Consider the following 19,814-nt stretch of genomic DNA (forward strand, 5'->3'; position numbering starts at 1 on the left):
AATATACGGGGTTGCTGGGTAAACTAGGGAAAGGTCGTTTTATATTATGTAGAAGCTCAACGGGACTGAATACACACTGAGTGTGTGCTTGGCACGACGTGTATCCAATTCTTTAAAGCGCCGCCTGCGAACAAGTCACAGGTCAATATGCCCGTATAATACAACCCACCGCGCTCGAATAGATATGGAGTGCGCGGCGGGCCGGTTATCTGCATTCTCGGGTGAATCAACTTTGAAGAGAAAAAGAGAAAGGAAGGGCCAAGTGAAATTTTCTTTTGGCGCCGCGATAATTATAGAGAAAGTGCATGGTCACGTGCTAACATCGCTAGCCTCAATCAGAAGCAAATTACTCCGTATTCCGTCCGTTGCGGCAACCATAGAGCTAGGCAAATGGCAGTTAGTCATCGGCAAATGTGCTGGTTCTAGGAACCTGTGACAGTTTCTCTAGTTCTCTCATTCAGCTGTAACTCACCTATGGCGTCACAGTGCAGCCTCAGAATTGGGCTGCCGTCGAGCTGGGTATCCAGAGGCATTCCCACCTCTATCTCGTGTGTCGTAGCCTGATTGTGTCGTAATTGCCCGGACAAATCCTTGTCGCCTTCTCCCTCATTTCCTCCTCCCTCATCCTTTCTCCTTTCCCTGCTCTCTTCACTCTCTATCGGTCCCATGGCTGCTATTGTCCCCCGGAAAAAGGTAGCCATTGTCGGCTCTGGCTGCTCAGGCATTGCCGCGCTGTGGGCGCTCAACCGCACCCATCACGATGTGTACGTCTATGAGGCGGCCGACCGCCTCGGCGGCCACACAAACACGGTCGCCTGGCGCGTAGGCAAGTATACCGCACAAGTCGACACCGGCTTCAGCGTCATGAACACGACCGCCTACCGTATGTTGACGCTCCAGCTGGACCAGCCCCCTTGTCTCTTGCTGAAAACGCCATGCTCACCGCCGCAGCCAACTTCACGAATTTCCTCCGCAAGATTCGCGTATCTACAGCACCGACAGAGGCGACCTTTAGCGTTTGTCGCGACCAAGGCGCTTTCGAATGGGCTGGCGCCAGCCTCGACACTTTCTTCTGCCAGCGGCGAAATCTCTTCTCTCCGAGCATGTGGCGCATGATCTTCGACATTGTGCGCTTCAACCAGTTCGCCCCTGATCTCTTGGAAGAGGACACAGCCGGCTATTATACCGATGCGCAGGAGACCATCGGCCAATACCTCCAGCGACAAGGCTACTCTGACGCATTTCGCGACAACTACCTGATTCCACTGACGGCCGCCCTGTGGAGCACAAACCCTGGCACGTGTGCACTGGAGTTTCCCATCGTCACACTCGTTCGCTTCTTGTCAGTCCGGCCATATAGTTCTCTGCTCCTTCTCCCCTTTCCTGCTGACCTAATTCTAGATGGGACCGTCACCTCCTGTCCCTGCTTGCCCGCCGCCCCAAATGCCAGACGATTGAGACCGGGGCCACGTCCTATATCGACATCGTCACCAGAGGCTTCCCTACCAACCATCTGCTTCGCAACACCCCCGTGCGGTCCGTGACGAACGAGCCCGACGGCCGCGTTCGGGTCCACCTCGATGGCGACCGGTCCGAGGTGTACGACCATGTCATCCTAGCCACTCATGGCGACGAAGCTTACGCTATCATCAAGCCGTCCGCCACGCCCGAGGAGAAGGAAATCCTTTCCTGCTTCCACACGTCAGAGAATGTGGCTGTGCTGCACTCGGACACCTCGCTGCTTCCACGCTCGCGCAAGGCGTGGTCGAGCTGGAACTATCTCTCCCTCTCGTCACACCTGCCCGACCACAAGCCTATCGACCAGGTCTCTCTCACCTACAACATGAACATCATACAGAGAATTCCAACCGACATCCTGGGTCACGTTCTTGTGACATTGAACCCCCTCAAGGAGCCAAATCCGGCGACCGTAAGGGGTCGCTTCAGATATTCCCAACCGTTATACACAGCCGAGGCTGTCCAGGCACAGCAGCTCTTGCCGCTCATCCAGAACAAGCGTGGCATTAGTTATGCCGGAGCATGGACCAAGTATGGCTTTCATGAGGACGGCTTCACCAGCGGCCTTATCGTGGCCACGCAACACCTTGGCGCCAAGCTGCCGTTCGAGTTGGTCGACTCTACTTCCAGCCAGCGGCCAGCGCGGCGATTGGGTCTGATTGGTTGGATACTGCGCATAGCAGTGTGGCTCATTCAAGTTTTTATCGTCGAGACAGTAGAGAGGCTGCTTAGCGTATCTCGAGACGGACAGCCGGTGTTGGCATACGGCGTCGGCAAACGGTGTGTCACAAAGTGCAAGTATTGATATGTTTTGGGATAGCGGGTTGGATAAAGCACAAGTTTGTAAATTGCAAGAATACAGGTTCGCGCCGAGGCTTGGGAAGACATCTATATTAGTTTGCCAGCTAGCTTGGAATGAGTATGGAGTATTAACGAGCGAACAGTTTGAGATGGCTTTTAGATGCATATATGGGCGATCGCATTATCGGGGGTTTTGACACTAGCAAAGCCGGAGAGCTTGGGGACCTCAGCTGACAATTTAGACCTGGGACAGAAGCTCTGGTGATCCGCCAGTTCGACGCACATTCACACGTCGCAACAGCCATGGCATCTATAATACGGCCATTGATACGGCTGCCGCGCCAGAGCATGTGGGGAGCCTGCTCAAATTGCAGGGCCGGCCTGTCGCCCTCCGTGCCGAGACGGTTGCTGAACAACACCGCACGACGGTGGCAGCAGCGGCAGGAGGAGGCTTCCGCACCAAACATGGACCGCATGAAAACGAATTACAAGATCCGCAACCGTACCACATTGTAGGTTCCTTCGTTGCAGGGCGCTGCTGCCGTAGCCCGCCGGCCTTCTGACGGGGTCCAGGTTCTACACGCTCAGTGTCATTCTAGGCACAGTGGCGTTCTCATACGGCTCAGTGCCAATGTACAAGATGGTAAGTGGCAGCTGAGGCGACCGATAAATACAGAGATGGGCCTCACAAAGCTCACATTGCCATACAATCAGATTTGCCAGACCACCGGATGGGGTGGCCAGCCGGTTCGGGCGCCCGGACATGGAGGCGCTGGAGGCGACGGCGGCGATCTAGCCAGCCGACTGCAGCCGGTGACGGACGCAAAGCGGCTCCGGGTGACGTTTCACGCATCAGTGTCCGACGTGCTGCCATGGAAATTCGTACCGCAGCAGCGCGAGGTGCGGGTTCTACCGGGCGAGACTGCGCTAGCATTCTACACAGCGACGAACAAGAGCGATACGGACATCATCGGTGTGGCAACATACAGCGTGACGCCAGCACAGGTTGCTCCGTACTTTAGCAAAATTCAGTGCTTCTGCTTCGAGGAGCAACGACTGGCTGCAGGCGAGACCGTCGACATGCCCGTCTTCTTCTACCTGGACCCGGATATGCTAAACGATCTGAATATGAAGGGTGTCGAAACTGTGACGTTATCATACACATTCTTTAGTAAGTTTGCCCCCGTCATCCATGGCAGTCATAGTCGGTAGCGTTCAAGAACAAGTACTGACGCCACGATGCAGAGGCCAAATACGACGATAACGGAAAAGTCACAAACATTCCCCAGGCAGGACAGACTTAACAGAGACCTGGCGAGGGTAAGGATCAAAAAGGGCAATGGTGCCCGTTGGTGGGTGTATTATGCAAGAGGACAGATGCTGGAGACCTATAATTAGTCGGCCATCTAATCTCTAGGTATTAGACCCGTGACATCACTCTTTGAAATCGGGACTAGCAATAGGCAGCAGGCAGCAGGCAGCAGGCAGCACTCTAAATATCGCACAGCCACGGTATACTCATACACAGTCTATGCAAGACACGGTGACATCCAGACAGGTACCGTTGTTGGGCAAGCAGGTCGTAAGACACAATAGTTGGTATGTGTAACCGTACGATTCTATGTGTTGCCGGGTAAGTGACTGCTGTAAGATAAGGAGGAATATAAATCGCACTGTAGAAGTAAACATTTCGCACTATGAGTACATAAGCTACTTTGACTTAGAAGCAGTCTAATCGATAGGCTGATATAAAAGCAAAGTGCTCCTTCCTTAAGGTGAGCACATTAGAACAATGCTAGAAAATACTCTGTTGTAATATTTGGACGTTGCAATCGAAATGTTCCAGGAGTATAAAAAGATGCGACTATTTGCGTCCTATGCCGTCCGCGCTGCCAAGCTTCTTGTCAATTCGACACCGCATATTATGCCTACTAGATATCCATTGGTGGGAAGATGCATCTGAGTACCGGCATGACTACTTTGTTACCGTGTATTCGTGTGCCTGTGTGCTTGTGTGCCCTTCGTCTTTGTTTCGCAACAAGCAGTATGGAAACGACGTCTGGCCACCACACAAACGGGAGGGAAAGCACGGTGGTCAGGAAAGCTTGCTGTCTGGAAAGGGAAATGCACGACCCAGACACCTCCATTATTAGACCGACAAGATGGTTAGTGAAAGGAAGTTGAGGCCAAACCAGCTGTATCACTCGCTCCTTCCCGCATAGCGAATGTGACGGTGGTGGCATTGCCAGTCCTATGCGGTCGCACGTAGAAGTTTGGACGCTATTATTGCTTTCTCGGCCCCATTCACTAAGTTTCTGACTGATGTCACTTTTCTCAAGAAATACTCTTAGATAGCTCCTTCCCAGAGAGGTAACAAGCTATTACTACCTTTGCATCGTGGGTTTTCCCACCTCAATATGGCCTCACCTCTCCGACCCACACCCAGCTTGATTTCCCATGCGATTTCGAATACAAGTGCAGAACAAGAACAACCACCACACGAAGCATGGCAAGAAACAAAATCATTCATACCTGGTATAGCCCTTCAGATTAAAGCCGACGATACCATGGCTCCTCGAGGAGGCTCGCAACGCGGCGGTGGACGAGGAGCGCCCGTTGTCTCTCGGCGCGAGGCAGACTTGAGCGAGATTTTGACGACACCAGAGAAGGAGGAGCTATTGCTTTTGGTCACATCCATCACAGATGAAATGCTACAGCAGATAGTCCTAGTCTTCGACTCACCGATTGTGCCGCTCCTTCACAGCGTGCCCGTGAACATTGTTGTTAAGGGTAGCTTCAATAAAACAGAACCAGGTGCAACTGACAAGAACCCTAACAACAGCCCATCGAAGTCTGAGACTGATGGGAAGGAAGAGCCAGATGGAGTGCAAGCAGAACTGAAAAAGGAGGCTATTGCAGCCCTCAACAAGTGGCAAGTTGCGGTCACCAAAAGGTTCACCGAGATTTCAGCTGCCAGAGACCAGCCGCCCAACCAGTCCCAGCAGCGTGGCAAGGCCCAGAATGGCAAGCTACCCCAAAGATCATCTGGAAGAGGAGGACCGAACAGGCCAAGTGTGACTGCTGATAAGCCAGGTGGCCGTGGTGTCCGACTGCCCTCTGGTGGTAAGGAAACACTTCAACTCCTTGGCGAAGCCATACTTTGACTCGCTTCGAGCTAACTTTACAAGAAAGCAGCCAAATAGCCGGTGTGGCTGCCTCACCGGCTAGCACATGCACGAGCCCATCACTGACACTTGCTCAATGTCCGATGGAAAAGCGACAACTCCTTTTGCATGCCACAATCTTATTACTGTTATCCCTCGAGAGCTACACTGCTTATTCGCGCGTGTTTGTTCTTCGAATGGCAGCCCATCTCCGTGTTCCTGCCCATATAGTCGCCAAAGATGAGGCACGTGTCGCCCGAGGGCTATCCCACGCCGCACATAGAGCATACACCGAAACTGTCCTAGCAAAGACGGAAGATGCGAAAAAAGAGAAGAGAGGAAAAGGTGGCGGTGGCCCTATGGCTGTCAATAATGTCGTGCTAGCCACTCCCTTGCTCGACGTTCAAATAGGCTCCGTTTCTGCTGGAAAGGGATTAGGTCCGACGGCTGCAGCGAGTGTGCTTGGAACAATGGGTACATTGGCAGACGGGGGCCTGGCAACATGCATTTTCTTTGGAATATGTGGGCCTCGGGGGACAACGGCAAAGACACTGGAGACATTCACCAGAGATATACAGGACACTTCATTGCTTCCCCTGCATGGAGAGCAGCAGAATGGTGAGGCTCCTGAAGCAGATACTGTTCCCCCAAACGACCGAAGACTTCGTCTTTCCATTGGGATCAACGGTTGGATGTCCCAGAAGCAAGATGCCATCAACCCTTGGCGCGTCCTCGGCGACAACAGCGAGTCTTATGTGTTGGGCTGGGAGGATGAAACGCTTTCAAAAGTCGGGAGTTCGCTCGAAATCATGGCGACAAGCACAGCCTGGCAGAACGCCAAGAAGGAATTCGCTAACCGCAACGGTGAGAGCTCGTCTAACTGTGTCAAGCTCACTTAAACTAACAATGATAACAGTAGTGGCTAGCCTAAAGGCTTTTGCATGGCCGGAAGGATTGCTTAAAATCAGCAAAATTGTTGATAACCCGTGGAGTGTGGGAATGGTCCGCGCAGACAAGGTTGGCCAGGCCCTCGCCGATGCCATAGCTAACAAGGTCTACGGCGAGCGTGGTATCTCTCTTCTCGGATACGGCCTCGGCGCCAGAGTCATATACACGTGCCTCATGAGCCTTTCAGAACGACGCGCTTTTGGGCTGGTGGAGAATGTGATCATGATAGGAACTCCAGCTCCGTCTGCCAGCTACGTCTGGGCGGCCTTGCGAAGTGCTGCTTTTGGCCGTGTGATAAATGTATTCTCTGAAAACGACAGCATGCTCGGGTTTCTCCACCGCACCGGCTGCGTTCAATTCGGTGTAGCAGGGTTACAGCGCATACAAAATGTGTATGGCGTTGAGAACGTCGATGCGACCAAGCCGGTGGCCAGCCACTTGAGATATGCGCAGCTCGTCGGAAGGATTCTCAAAGATGTAGGTTGGGAAGACCTAAACGTGGAAGAAACAGCGAAATACGAAGAAGCCCTCGTTATGGCGGAAAAACGGGAGGCGAAGAAACAGGGCGGGAAACCAGCAGGCAAACCCGGCCGTCGGGCGGGCAAAGAAGGGAGGAGAAGCGGCAAGAAGACACTGGAGGGAAAATTGCAGGCATTGAACATTTCATAGTAGACAGGTTCTCGGATGGGAGACAGGTAAAACACATACTACGTAACGTATTTTACTCACTGTTTTATGGCAAATACGGAAACAGTGTAAGTTGATAGCTTTAACAGGCGCGCGGCCGTAAGTACGATTACGATTATCATACACAGCCTTGTATGACGGTTCCCTCCCTCTACTCTGCCTACTAAAGCCTTTGCCCGACTCTGTTCAAGTAATCAACGTCCGGGTTTCTCTGCGCGGATACGCCTTTATAACTAACTGAGGGGGACATGGCGACGTAACTTACTAATAGTTTAGTCCTCGAAAAGATCGCTTGCGGTGCTTTCGCTTGCATATTCGATTAGCGGGGCTCGACTGGTCACATGCCGTGACTAATCCGATAATGAAGGCGCCACCCCATTTACCACTGACTTATAGTACGGAGTAGCAGGAACAGCGTTTCCGGAGCGTTTTGGCTATCTCGAGGCAAGCAATCAATCATCAGCTCACCTATTTGCTAACAGCGCAGCGCATCCATTATTGATTATTGTTTACGTCCTGTTCAAACTAGCGATAATTTTCCGTATTGGCGTTGCTCTGCAGCCATGGCTAACCCTCTGGACACCGATGTGGGCAGCGAGCTGTTCGCCAGTTACGAAGCCGAGTTTCGCGTCGTGCAGGCCGATCTGACTCAGAAGCTGGACCAGATCCCCGACCTGGGCGGCGAGCCGCGCAAGGCGGCCATCAGCCAGGCCGAACGTGCGCTGGAGGAAGCCGACGAGCTGGTGTGTATCTTGTCCGGGCCCCTTTTTGCCTTTTGCCTTTTCTGTGCGGGCGCTGACAATCTGCCTCAGATCAGTCAGATGAAACTGGAGAAGCAGAACATTCCGTCGAGCGGGCGGGCACGCGTCAACCAGCGCTTCCGAAACTACGAGACGGACGTGGACAGCCACCGACGCAAGCTGCAGGCGCTGGCTGACGACCGGGCGGCGCTATTTGGCAGCCGATACACGGACTATCCGGGCGCAGGCTCGGGCGACGCGCAGCTGGAGCAGCGGCAGCAGCTGCTGTCGGGCACGGATCGGCTGGACCGAAGCACGCAGCGGTTGAAGAACAGCCAAGCACTGGCCAACGAAACGGAGGCCATCGGGGCCAGCACGCTGGCCGACCTGGACCGCCAGCGCAGCGTCATTCAGCATACGACCGATATGCTGCTTGAGAGCGAGGGCTATGTGGACCGCAGCGTGAAGACACTGCGCGACATGGCGCGTAGGTACTGTAGCCGCCTGCTTGCCTCCCAGGGATGTGTTCTTCGGCTGTTCTGTGCTAACTGGATGTCTACAGGATGGCTACGAATCGGCTGATCACCATTGCCATAATCACGATCCTCGTTCTTCTCATCGTGGCTGTCATTGTCAGCAAGTTCCGGTGACCGTGTGTTGTGCGTGTTTGGAGGCAGGCGTTACATGGAGTTTGTATTATATAATCAGTCATTTTCTGTGTGGTGTCAAGACAGATGCGCCTTCCGGATGTAGTCGTGTACATGCCTTCTGGATGGAGTGCTCGTGTGCGTGCCTTCCGAAAGAGTGTTCATGTGCATCCTTCCGGATAGAGTGCTCCCATGTGTTCATAGATCAACATGCTTTTTCTTTTCCCAGTCTCGTGACAATGACCGAACTGCTATCTAAAATCACCAACAAGGCAACCAAACTGAACAAGATAAACAAAAGAAGCAGAAATCCGATCAACGCCGAGTGTTTTCCTGCTGCTCGACCTCGAGACTCTTATTTACTGGTCAGCTCCTGGTCGTTTCCACCGAATTACCGCTTCTTCGGCCACGACTTGCCAACGCCACCGCCTCCTGACGATCTCCGCTTGTCTTCACCCAGGCCGCGCCGTCCAAACGACCCACGTCCGCTACGGCCGCCCCGTTCACCGCCCCGGTCACCACCACCTCCGCCTCCTCTCTGGCTGCCACCCCGTCCTCTGCCACCACCACCACCACGGAAGGACTGTCTGTCTCCTCGTCGTCCGCCAGGGCTCTTGTCCAGCTTCGACTTGATGCCTGCAGCGTCGGCGTCGGTCATGCCGTCGTCGTCGTCGTCACCATCGCCCTGGCCCTTCTTGTTGGACCACTTGAGCTTGCCTCGGAAACCCCGCTTCGGCACGTCCTTGCCTGTCATGGCAGCCATGTACGCATTGACGCCACTGCTGCCACCATCACCTTCTTCCTGGTCGACATCCATGCCGTCGCTACCGCTGGCACCATCCAGCACCAGCTTTCCGTCGGCATTGAACCGCGCCTTGCCCTTGTTCGGCTTGCGCAGCTTGACCGGCCGCGTCGACGAGATGCTGGCCATGGCTTTGCGGTCCAGCAAATCCAGCGGCTCGCCCTCCTCCTCGATGATGTAGGCATTGCCGCCCTTGCTGCCGCGCTTCTTACGTGCTTGGCCGTCGTCGCCGTCACCATTCTCGTTGTCGTCGTCATCTTCGTCGTCGTCGCTACTATACAGCGCCTGGTCGAAACCGCTCTCGAACTGGCCCCCTTCGCGTGCATCGGCCTCATCGTCGCTGCTGTCGTCGCCGGCAGCGATGCCCGCCTCCTTGGCCTCCTTCTTCTTCCGCTTGTTGCGCTCCTTGGTCTTGCGGATGTTGGTGATCAGCTTGCGGTCCTGCTCCGGACAGTTGTTGTACACGATATCGAAGCCGAAGCGCCGCACCATGCGGTCCAGGATGTGCTTGACCTTGGAGCGGAAGTGGCCCTTATGCTCGTGGCTCCACACCATCAGGTTCGGGATCAGTGTGGGCAGCCGCACGCTGATCATGTCGACCGGCAGGCTGATGACGCACACTTTGACGAAACCCAGCACGCTGCTCACGATCTCGCGGTTGTTGGACGTTAGGAAGAGGTCGACGGTCTGGACCAGGTCCTCGAGAGATGGCCGGTCCAGCATGGCGTGGAACTCGTACAGCACACGCGTGATAGCTGTGATGGAGGCGGAGATCATGTGCGGCGTCGAGCCGGCCAGACCGGCGCTGACCATGGTGAAGAACTCCTCGAGACTGGCGGCCACGGCCGGCGCGTCTGCCGGCATGTTGGGCACCTTGCTGTTGTCGATGCGGGCTCCGTTGGCGGCCACCATGCGGCGGCCCATGGTCACGAGGATGTCGAAGGCGGCCTCGCGCGCGCGCTCGTTGTGTTCCTTGCAGCTGATGACGACCTCAGACAGCGTGGCTGGGATAAAGTGCAGCGCCTCGTCGGGCAGCAGCGGCACCAGAGCCGCCAGTGCTGCCAGCCGTTCGCGCCGCGCCGGCGCCGTCACCTTGTCGGCACTGGACAACATCAGCGTCTGCAGTGCCTCGTGGCGCTCGGCTAGGGCCACGCGACCGACGGCCGAGTCGGCCAGCCGCGGGATCAGCTTGTACGCCTTCTTCTGCAGCGGCGCGTCGTCGTCTTTGGCCAGCGCCAGCGTCGCGATCTCGAACAGCGCAGCATAGCTCTCACGCGGCAGGTGCAGCGACATAGTGATGACCAGGTCCATCAGAGTCAGGCTTATCGACGGCACCTGTGCGGCCGCGCCCTTGGGCTGCTGCTTCTCCGCGTTGGCCCCCGTCGCCGCCGTCACCTGCAACTCGGCCGCCAGCAGCTTGCACACCTCGTCAAACGAACGCACCAGGTCTGCCATTGGCGTGATGCTGAGGAAGGCGTTGATCGTCTGCAGGATCGGGCCGCGCGACTGCGCCAGCGTCTGCCCGTACACGTTGAACAGCACGGCCAGGTACTGGCTCGCAAACGTGCCCAAGTGCTCTAGGTTGGCACGCGCCTCCGCTCGCGAGACCCGGCTCTGGAGGTACATGTCCTCCTCTTCATCCTCATCAACCGCTGCGATCGCCTGGTTGGACTCGATCAGTCCCTTGAGCGCTCGACACACGTCCAGCCGTAAGCCCACCTGCTGGTAGAGCAGATTGGCCAGGAGCTGGGCAAAGTCGCTGTCAAAGGCCGTCTTCGCATCCAGCGGCAGGTCGCAGTAGCCCGGCAGGATCGACCAGATCTGCTGCACGATCGTCTCAAAGATCTTGACCTCGGTCGTCTTCTCGGCATCACCGTTGTCGAGCACAGTCTGGTACAGCACGGTACTCAGTGGCACGAAGATGGTCTTGAAATCCTCCAGCTTCGTGTTGGTCGTGAAGTCTCGGAACAGCGGCAGAAGCCAAGCCCGGCCTGGATGTTGCGACGACGCCCGCGTTAGATTGTGCGGCAACACCTGGAGCACGGTCCCGGGGCCCATGGCACGGATCGCCATGCCGAGGAGCTTGTCGGCCTCCTTCTTCAGCACAAACGCATCGCTGCCGCGGAGATCGCCGATCGTCTTGGTGATATCTAAGAGGTACGGTTCTGCCCGCCACCGCAGCGCGTCAAACATGGCCCCGAGCACGCCAAAGACCTCTTCAGCCGCGGCCTGATACCGCACCGTAAGCAGCTCGCCGCCGATCGCCGCCAGCTTAGCCAACACCTTCTCGTCGTACACCGACGGCTCCACCACCACTTGCTTGGGCACGCAGTTGACCAGGAACGAGACCAAACACTCGGCCGCCGACACCCGGATGTTAGCCGACGGTGACTCTAGGTACGGCGTCACCATGGCGAACAGCTCCGGCAGCCGGTAGAACGTCTCCTCCGGCTCGACCTGTGCCGATACGTCGTAACCCCGCGACAGGATTGCGATCCACGGCGGCAGCAGCTGTGTGTCGTTGGGTGCCGGCTTCAGCTCACCGATGATCTCGAGCAGCCGCGTCAGCTTGGACGTTGCGATTTCGTCTGTCATGCCCTGGAAGATCATCTCAAACACCTCCAGCACCGCCACCGACATGTGGTCGTTGCCAGTGCGCGCGATCGAGAGCAGGAGCTCGCACAGCTGCTCGATCTTCTTGCCCGGCCAACCACCCGTCGAGCCGGCGATCGACCGCACCAGCTGCAGCGCGTGGATCAGGTCCGGATCGTGCAATCCCTTGGCCGCGTTCTTGTCACTGTTCTTGTCCTTCTTGCCCTGTCGGACACGATCTGCCAGCTCCTTGAGGCTGGCCATAGCCGTCTCTGCACACATGGCGCTGGCCGGGTGGTCTAACGTCGGGCCTGGCGGAGGCGAGTCAAGCACCTTGCGGAGTGCCTCTAGCGCCCGCTTGCGCACCTTTGGCCGCGGGTCGACCGACAATGTCAGCAGGCCGGCTACTGCCCGACGCGGGCTGATCTGTGCGGCCGACAGCTCCCAGGCCGCCGAGTCCTGCGCCAGCAGCAACGACTCCAAGCAGCCGATAGACGGACGTATCAACGGTGCATCCGCATTTGGGAGCGTGAACACTGGTGCCAGCGAGCTCAGAATCTGCGTGAATTTGGCCCGAAGCAGTGCGTGAGGTGCTGACGGCGTGACGAGGTCGAGAAGGTAGATGATGGATGTGTCAAGGTTCTTTTTGGAAGAATCCTCGCCCACCGCCTGGCTCAGGAGTGCCAGCAGAGCCGCAAAGTAGGCTGTCGGTGTGGCCTCAGCCTTCTGCTCCTTGAGCGTGGATTCGACGGCATGGAGGACGATGGCGGTCTGAAAAAAACACCGGTTAGCTGAGCCAGAGTACAAGCACAATTACGGACCACATGTTTGGGCTGTTCACCTGTTTTTGGCTTTCGAGATTGGGGGAGCGGATCTTTGCAAGCCGCTCTTCTAGCGACGTCTCTGCCATCTTGGAAAGGTTGGCCCACGAGACTGGGGATTTGCTGTAGGGTCAGGCCGTTGAGAAAGACTGCTGCGAAAAATTATCTACAAAGTTCTACTTTTTTTTTTGTTCTTTATCTTATCGATTAGAAAAACTCGTGCCCCTCTTGATGACTAATGGCAGCTGTCAGATGCCATTCTAGCTTCTGGTGGTCTTGGCTAATAGTTTCCATTGTCGCCAATAAAGACCTCTAAAGAGAATATATAAATGGAGCTAAACAAACCATACCAACAACGGGTGTTCCAATCTGATAATCCCAAGGCTACCCAAACGCCAACCCCATATCCTAGGGGAAATATGCATGTACCGTTGTGAAATCTAACATCATCTAGTGGAACTATGGTCGAACGCGGGCACCGATTCCCTGGCCAACATATGAGATGGTCTCTCGCCAAGCACCCAGCCTAACGTTCACCTGAGCTTTTGCGTCTAATTTGAGCTCACCACCAAGAGCCTTGCGAACCTTGTCGAATCCGACCGAGTCGGGAGACCACTCCACCGGCAACTTGGGAGTCTCAGAAAGTCCGGGCGGAACAGCAAATGTAGCGTCAGAGTCAATAGTTCCGACAAGCTCAGTGTGGTTGTAGAAAGCAGTGGCATGGACTGTCTCAATGTAAAGCGTGTTTTCTTCAAGTGGTGAGACTAGGCCGAACGATGCCCTAGATGAGAATATGTGAAAGGTGGCAGTGCGAATGAAGCTGTGTTTTTTCGTTTGGTCGTCTTGGTCTCCGTCGCCGTTGCCATGATCTGGGCCGGGAAGTCGCAAACGTGGAGTGGGAAGCGTGAAGTTGAATTTGGAGAGGGCAATCCCAAGCGCAGGCTGAAAGGGTATGCTATCGTGGTATGTTTTTATCGTGACGCTTGTATTGAAGCCGGAAATATATTGGGACAGGAGATCGCGGCCGACTTGAAGGCCATATTTGCCGCTCATCGATGGGTTCCAAATTGCAGTAACGGCAATGTTTGTATTCTTGCCTTTCCTGATGTCGATGTCCTTGGCAATACTAGTTCCAATGACGGTGTTGTTGTTCAGGATGTGAATGCTAATGTAAGGGATGTGTGCTGTGTAGTCGGTAGGATTGGTGATGTTCACCAAAGCCCCCAGTGTGATTGATATCGGTGTAGTGTCCAAGATGCGAATGCTGCCGACCTGAAGGTCTAGTTCATCGGGATTTCCAATAGGAATGGCTATACCAGAACAGTTAGTTATACCTGTTGCGTGAAACTGCAAGAACGGCCCACGTCGTGTTCCCACGCATTTAAGTAACTGACAAGCTGCAATGCTGAAAGAAGGCTAGTACAGACGTTTAATTGGCACATTCCCGGCGGCAGGAACATCCTTCAACGTGAACTGCCCGAGCACCGTATTCACACGGATGTCAACCAGCGCGTTGATGTCCAAATTCACTTCCGCCCCATCGAAAAAGAGTTTCTGGATGATTTCCGTAAGAACGTCTCCGTCCGTAACAATGAGCGGGGCCTTCTTGATGTGCGACTGGATCGTGAGCATTGCTTCATGATCGGCTGTAGCTTTTGTCATAGTCGAGTTCGCAGCTTGCCACTTGCTCAAATGGAGCTCACCCAGCTTTTTGTTATGATAGATGACGTCGGCATCGGCTCGGACTTTGGTGACATTGATGGCGAAGTTCATTTCCGACGGCAGCCCGGCGACGGCAAGAATCGTGCCGGATACGGTCGGGTTGGAGTCAGGGTCGTCCGGGTCGGCCATAGGATCTGGCAGGCTGAAATGGACATCTGTCAAGGAGAAATTGCGGATGATGTTGTCGAACGACCGGCCCGGAAAGGGAACCGGAACCGTAACACTGGACAAGATGTCGCTAATCCAGTCTGGCGTACCGTCCAAGTGCTGACTCTTTCCACGGACAAAAACAGTCGCTTCATCACCACTCATATAATGTTTCAACAGGAGGTCGAGCGGCGACGAAGTAGAGTCTGGACAGCGAGCCGTCAAGGATTCGGGTAGCTCCTGGACTGTGCCGTTGACCTCGACGACGACAAGAGACCGGGGGCGTACTTCGACCGGCTCCGTTACAGCATCGGCAACCAAGATGTAAGGATCGAGAGGGTTGCAGTCGGGAACAAGAATTTCGAATCCGAGAGAGGGAATATTCAGCTGGACGGGAAACTCGTTAAACGCAGATATCAGCACCTCGGCACCCATAGCTTTGCTGCTATTGTCTGGCGTATCGACCTCCTCGAATATGACGCGATCGATGCTATACTGAGGAATTGCAGGCAGGTCGTCGGCTATTCAATTTATCAGCATTCATCCTAAGACATGACATTTTTGAGAGTTTCTCGTCCTCCCTTCCCTCTCCTGCAGCCCCATTACAAAATAGTCTTTTCTCCGAAGTACAGCGATGCAAAGGAACGGTAGAGGTATTGACCTTCAAAAACTAGCGACTCGGATACGGAGTGTGTGCCCAAGGGAATGGCGCCTGACTTCAGCTTGATGTCTGCTTTCCCTTGGACCCGCAGAGAGCCAAGCCGCCCTTCCAGCCATTCGTTGGCGATGCTTCGAATGCCGTTTGCATCACCCGGGGCAAGATCGGCAACGAAGTCGATAGCGGTAGTGTGGCCATCCACAAGGCTGACGACAAGCGGCGGGATTTCTGCAGACCCCAGCAGAACGTTGCCGTATTCGGGGAGAAACACGTTCACCGTCATGTTCTCTGTCCCCAGTTTCCCCACAGCCCAAGTAGCTGCTCTGCCGATACGCCTGACGTGGACGTTTTCCACTTTCGAACCGTCCAACCGAAAGTTGGCCTGAATCCGGGCGCGTACTCCGTCGACTGTGATGGATTCTAGAGACAGGTTTGTCGGCTCCACCACCAGGCCCTGTTTGGCGTACTCTTCAACAGCTGCCGGAACGACGTACGCAAACAGCAATATTCCAGCTGATGAAAGTCCAAGCAGGAGTATCGCGATGAGCGTCGGCCATCGTTTGGACTTCTGTTTTCCTGCCCGACCGGGCTTGCTGCCATCGATCAGACGCGAGAGAGAAGACGAGGCGCTGCTGCCACCGTGTGGTTGCGCGGGCTCATCCCGTTTTTTGACCAGCAGTGGCGTGGTCTCTTCTGCCGTGTGGGTATTCCTACGGCTGGATGGCCCGGCTTCGGTCGATGAAAGCAGAGGCGACCGCTCTTCAGAGTCAGCCATGCTGTATGTTGTTGTTGCTCAGTCCCAGCCGGCTTTCGTGTTAGCTTAGATGGGGATGAAGATGAGTGTGGGAAATAGTGGTATCGGCCCAAGCAAAGCGATTGCGGAACGGTAGGGCGTCACGTCGCTACACAGGACGATGTTTATTGTTTTTACCAGTCAGTAAGGCGAGAGTGAGGCAGCAAGTGGAGGGCAAGACAACAGTGCTGTTGTTACTTGTTACAGAGGGCAGCAATACAGCGTAGTAAGCCCACTTATAGATTGACTTTGATTACATCACCGGCTAGGCACCTATATGGATATGCACGTGACTGGCGCGACTATGCGGGTCCATGTTTCGGTTGATCGCCACTGCCATAAATGCGCTATGTGTTATTGGTCAGAAATTGGTGAATAAAACATGCAGAGTACAAACACAGTTATGCTACGGTGCTATATACTGTGCGCACTCACAACGGGCATCAACAGCTTTATCGTACAAATGAGTCAATTGGCGAGGCGGATAAAAGCTTTTTTTTTCAATCTCGTCACGCGCTGGTGATTTTGTAGTCATAAAAGTGCATAGACACGACCTTTCGTGACCGATTCGACAGTACTCCAACTCGCTTGGGGGACTTAATCTATTGGGGACAATTTTATCTGAATTTTATCTTGACATACTGGACAAAGTATCGTTGTTGTGTCGGTCATCCAACATAGTTACCTTTCAATCAGCATAGAACCAGTCATGCGGTCCTCGTTTTTCCGTGCCGCGAGCACATTTTCGCGGAACATTCAAACCAGGGCATACTCTACGCCCCGGCATCTCATGTCCATTGCAGACCTGTCGTCGAATGAGCTTGCCAAGCTTGTCCTCAATGCCGCAGAGTACAAGGCAGCCTACAAGGCAGGGAACTTCCCTGAAAAGCTAAAGGGCAGTCTATCTGGTCCGGCAGTGGCTCTCATGTTCAGCAAGCGAAGTACACGGACCCGGGTATCGACCGAATCTGCCGTGTCTATGATGGGCGGCCATCCCATGTTTTTGGGCAAGGACGACATCCAGCTGGGGGTTGGTGATGTCTCTCCAATGCGGTACGCACAAGACTGACGATCGGGACAGGTCAACGAATCTCTTCTGGACACCTCCAAGGTGATCTCGTCCATGACATCTGCCATCGTGGCTCGTGTCGGACCGCATTCAGACGTGACCGGCCTGGCTAAGGACTCATCTGTTCCTGTTATCAATGCTCTGTCGGCCGACTTCCACCCGCTCCAGACCATTGCCGATTTCCTCACTATCCACGAGGCGTTTCCGGCAACTGCCCCTGGCAGCGGCGGCCTTTTGGTCTGGAGGGAAAGAAGGTGGCTTGGATTGGTGACTCTAACAATGTTCTCTTCGACCTGGCCATTGGCTGCTTCAAGCTGGGCGTTGACGTTGCCGTGGCCTCGCCCAAGGGATACGGCATCCCAGACCGGATGCGGTCGCTGATCCAGTCTTCTGGCTCCAGCAGCAAGCTCATCGAGACGACGCGGCCGGAGGAGGCCATTAAGGACGCCGACATTCTGGTGACCGACACCTGGGTATCGATGGGTCAGGAGGCCGAGGCCAAGAAGCGGCTGGCGTCATTTGCGGGCTACCAGATAACCAATGAGCTGGCGGCGCGAGGCGGCGCCAAGCCGAGCTGGAAGTTCATGCACTGTCTGCCACGGCACCCGGAGGAGGTGGCCGACGAGGTCTTCTACGGCCCGCAGTCCCTCGTTTTCCAGGAAGCCGAAAATCGGCTGTGGGCAGCGATGGGTAAGTCTTTCGTCTCTACAAATCAGCCTCCCTGCTGAGAAACTATTTTACTGACGGTTGGATGTATGTAGCCGCTCTGGATGCGTTTGTCGTGAACAAGGGAGTCATTGTCTAATTCTATAAAAAAAACAAATCAATTTGCCAGCCCTGAACAATTCAGCATCGGCTGCATGCTTCCGGGAGGGATAGACAAGAATAAACGATACATAAACCTCGTAGCCTTTCTCTCCGCTCCTTCTACGGTCACAAACTTCGCCACCTAACAAGCCACAAGGCCGTACATCGATATCAGCGTTTGCACTCTCTCCTTACAATCTTACTCTTTCAGTACATGACTAAGGTAGACTTATACAAATCTGTAAAGAAGTATTGCGATCTGATAGAAAGGCTTTGTTGCAGAAAAAGTTGTTGTGGAAACACGTATGTGCGTAGAACGAGCATAATCTCTCGATGCAGCTCCTGCTGGCGAGACGATAACACCTGGCCTGGCCGCCATTGCATGACGACGAAGCATGTAGGGCAGAACAATAAGATCTGAAATTATCGCGATACAACCATATTCGCAAACCGCAAAACACCAAGCCAGCTACGAAGTTTAACCGGGCGGGAGCATGGTCGCGTCCACAACCTCGTCTGCCTCCTTCGCCGGGCTGCCCTCGTCTGGGCCGTAGAGGGGTGAGCGTGGCAGAGCCATCAGGCCCGTCCGAGCCGACTCAAGGATGCCAAAGGGAGCAATGAGCTTGAGGAACGAGTCGATCCGCGTTGGCTTCGCGGAGCTATTCAACACATTAGAAGCTGCTTGCATTCACAGAATTAAACATGATATGGAGCAGCTGTTGACTTACACTTCGACAATGCAGCTGTTAGTGCTGATGTCGAGGACCTTGCCGCCGAACTGGTGAGTAAAGTAGGTGATGCTCTTGAGATGCTCGTGTTTGTGGCGGAGAGCCTGGCTGGCGGCCAGGTGGCTCGGATGAAAGTCTTGGCTAATCTGTTCGAGGCTCGCTTCGGCGACGGCCTCGTCCTCAGGACCACCAGCGGTTATCTCGCGGTGATGGGCGAGAAGCTCCTCAAAGTACTCGGGGCCGAGGATGTTGATCTTGGCCAGCAGGAGCTCTCGCTGGACAAGCGCAGCGCTGGTGTAGTCCAGGACAGCCCAGACGGGCACCAGGTCCTCGAGCTGGCGGCGGGCCTGCTCCACCACGCCGTCCTGGCCGGTGAGAACAATGGTCATGCGGGACAAGTCGACGACCTCGGTGCTGCAGACGACGAGGGAGTCGATGTTGAAGCCGCGAGCGGCCAAAATGCCAGACACACGTGACAGCACACCTGGCTCGTTCTGGACGAGACAGTTGAGGATGTGGCGCTTGGCCGGGGCCATCGACGGCATGGGCGTCTCGTAGAGGATGTTGGAGACGGCTGACTGGGCCGACCAGGACGACGGGGCATCGCTGGTGGGTAGCGGAGCCTGTCGACGGCGGAGGGCCTTGTAGGCAATAGCAGAGGTTGAGCTGCTCGTGGAGCTATGGCGGAGGGCCGAGACGGACGCGGGGCAGGCAGACTGGCTGCCATTGGCGGTGCGCAGCGCGCCAGACGATGCTGCTCGCCAGGGCGTGGACAGCAAGAGGCGACGGGACGCCATGGTGAAGTATTGACGACGAGGTTCGAAGTCAGAAACTGGAGGAGATCCAGAAAGACAAGGAAAAACAAGCGTCGACCAGGGGACAGTGCCCCAGGGAGTATATAAATATTCGGGACACGAGGCCAGGGGGTTGGCAGACCAATTGGTTCCCTGTGTCGTCTCCTCTCGTTGTGAATGACTCAGAGAGTCGGAGGAGTAGCTGAGACAGACGAAAAAAGAAGTCCGAGATCGCACTAATAAAAATTTACAGGCGTTGGACGGATTCCCCACGCTGCAAGGTTTGGCGACCTGAGATGTCGGAGACGGGATAATGATTTTGCGGGGTCTAGGGCGCTTGCAGCTTCGTGTACAGAGTTATTGGTCGAGCATGTCC

The 19,814-nt window shown here is 55.1% G+C and overlaps 5 protein-coding genes across 5 annotated transcripts; 3 read left to right on the forward strand and 2 right to left on the reverse strand.

The window, feature by feature from the left end:
• Nucleotides 1–666: 666 nt before the first annotated feature.
• On the forward strand, nucleotides 667–3,623 carry CMQ_6549 (amine oxidase; the record flags this gene model as incomplete). The annotated part of the gene is made up of 7 exons (XM_014320235.1): nucleotides 667–883; nucleotides 952–1,342; nucleotides 1,402–2,298; nucleotides 2,562–2,831; nucleotides 2,893–2,962; nucleotides 3,034–3,490; nucleotides 3,565–3,623. 7 exons carry the CDS (start codon nucleotides 667–669, stop codon nucleotides 3,621–3,623), a joined length of 2,361 nt encoding a protein of 786 aa, XP_014175710.1.
• Nucleotides 3,624–4,886: 1,263 nt separating this feature from the next.
• CMQ_6795 (vesicle transport v-SNARE protein) lies at nucleotides 4,887–8,508 on the forward strand (the record flags this gene model as incomplete). The annotated part of the gene is made up of 5 exons (XM_014320481.1): nucleotides 4,887–5,442; nucleotides 5,715–6,347; nucleotides 7,680–7,861; nucleotides 7,931–8,349; nucleotides 8,421–8,508. The coding sequence occupies 5 exons, from the start codon at nucleotides 4,887–4,889 to the stop codon at nucleotides 8,506–8,508; spliced, it is 1,878 nt and encodes a 625-aa protein (XP_014175956.1).
• A 388-nt stretch (nucleotides 8,509–8,896) lies between these two features.
• CMQ_6810 (pre-rRNA processing protein) lies at nucleotides 8,897–16,022 on the reverse strand (the record flags this gene model as incomplete). The annotated part of the gene is made up of 5 exons (XM_014320496.1): nucleotides 8,897–12,670; nucleotides 12,741–12,832; nucleotides 13,287–14,030; nucleotides 14,217–15,110; nucleotides 15,251–16,022. 5 exons carry the CDS (start codon nucleotides 16,020–16,022, stop codon nucleotides 8,897–8,899), a joined length of 6,276 nt encoding a protein of 2,091 aa, XP_014175971.1.
• A 727-nt stretch (nucleotides 16,023–16,749) lies between these two features.
• CMQ_6958 (ornithine carbamoyltransferase) lies at nucleotides 16,750–17,914 on the forward strand (the record flags this gene model as incomplete). Its single annotated transcript, XM_014320644.1, has 4 exons — nucleotides 16,750–17,070; nucleotides 17,122–17,346; nucleotides 17,424–17,799; nucleotides 17,871–17,914. 4 exons carry the CDS (start codon nucleotides 16,750–16,752, stop codon nucleotides 17,912–17,914), a joined length of 966 nt encoding a protein of 321 aa, XP_014176119.1.
• A 480-nt stretch (nucleotides 17,915–18,394) lies between these two features.
• Nucleotides 18,395–19,441, reverse strand: CMQ_6933 (mitochondrial acetolactate synthase small; the record flags this gene model as incomplete). The annotated part of the gene is made up of 2 exons (XM_014320619.1): nucleotides 18,395–18,575; nucleotides 18,645–19,441. 2 exons carry the CDS (start codon nucleotides 19,439–19,441, stop codon nucleotides 18,395–18,397), a joined length of 978 nt encoding a protein of 325 aa, XP_014176094.1.
• Between the last annotated feature and the right edge of the window lie 373 nt (nucleotides 19,442–19,814).

This window comes from Grosmannia clavigera (assembly GCF_000143105.1).
Source record: "Grosmannia clavigera kw1407 unplaced genomic scaffold GCSC_108, whole genome shotgun sequence".
Classification (NCBI taxonomy): Eukaryota; Fungi; Ascomycota; class Sordariomycetes; order Ophiostomatales; family Ophiostomataceae; genus Leptographium; species Leptographium clavigerum.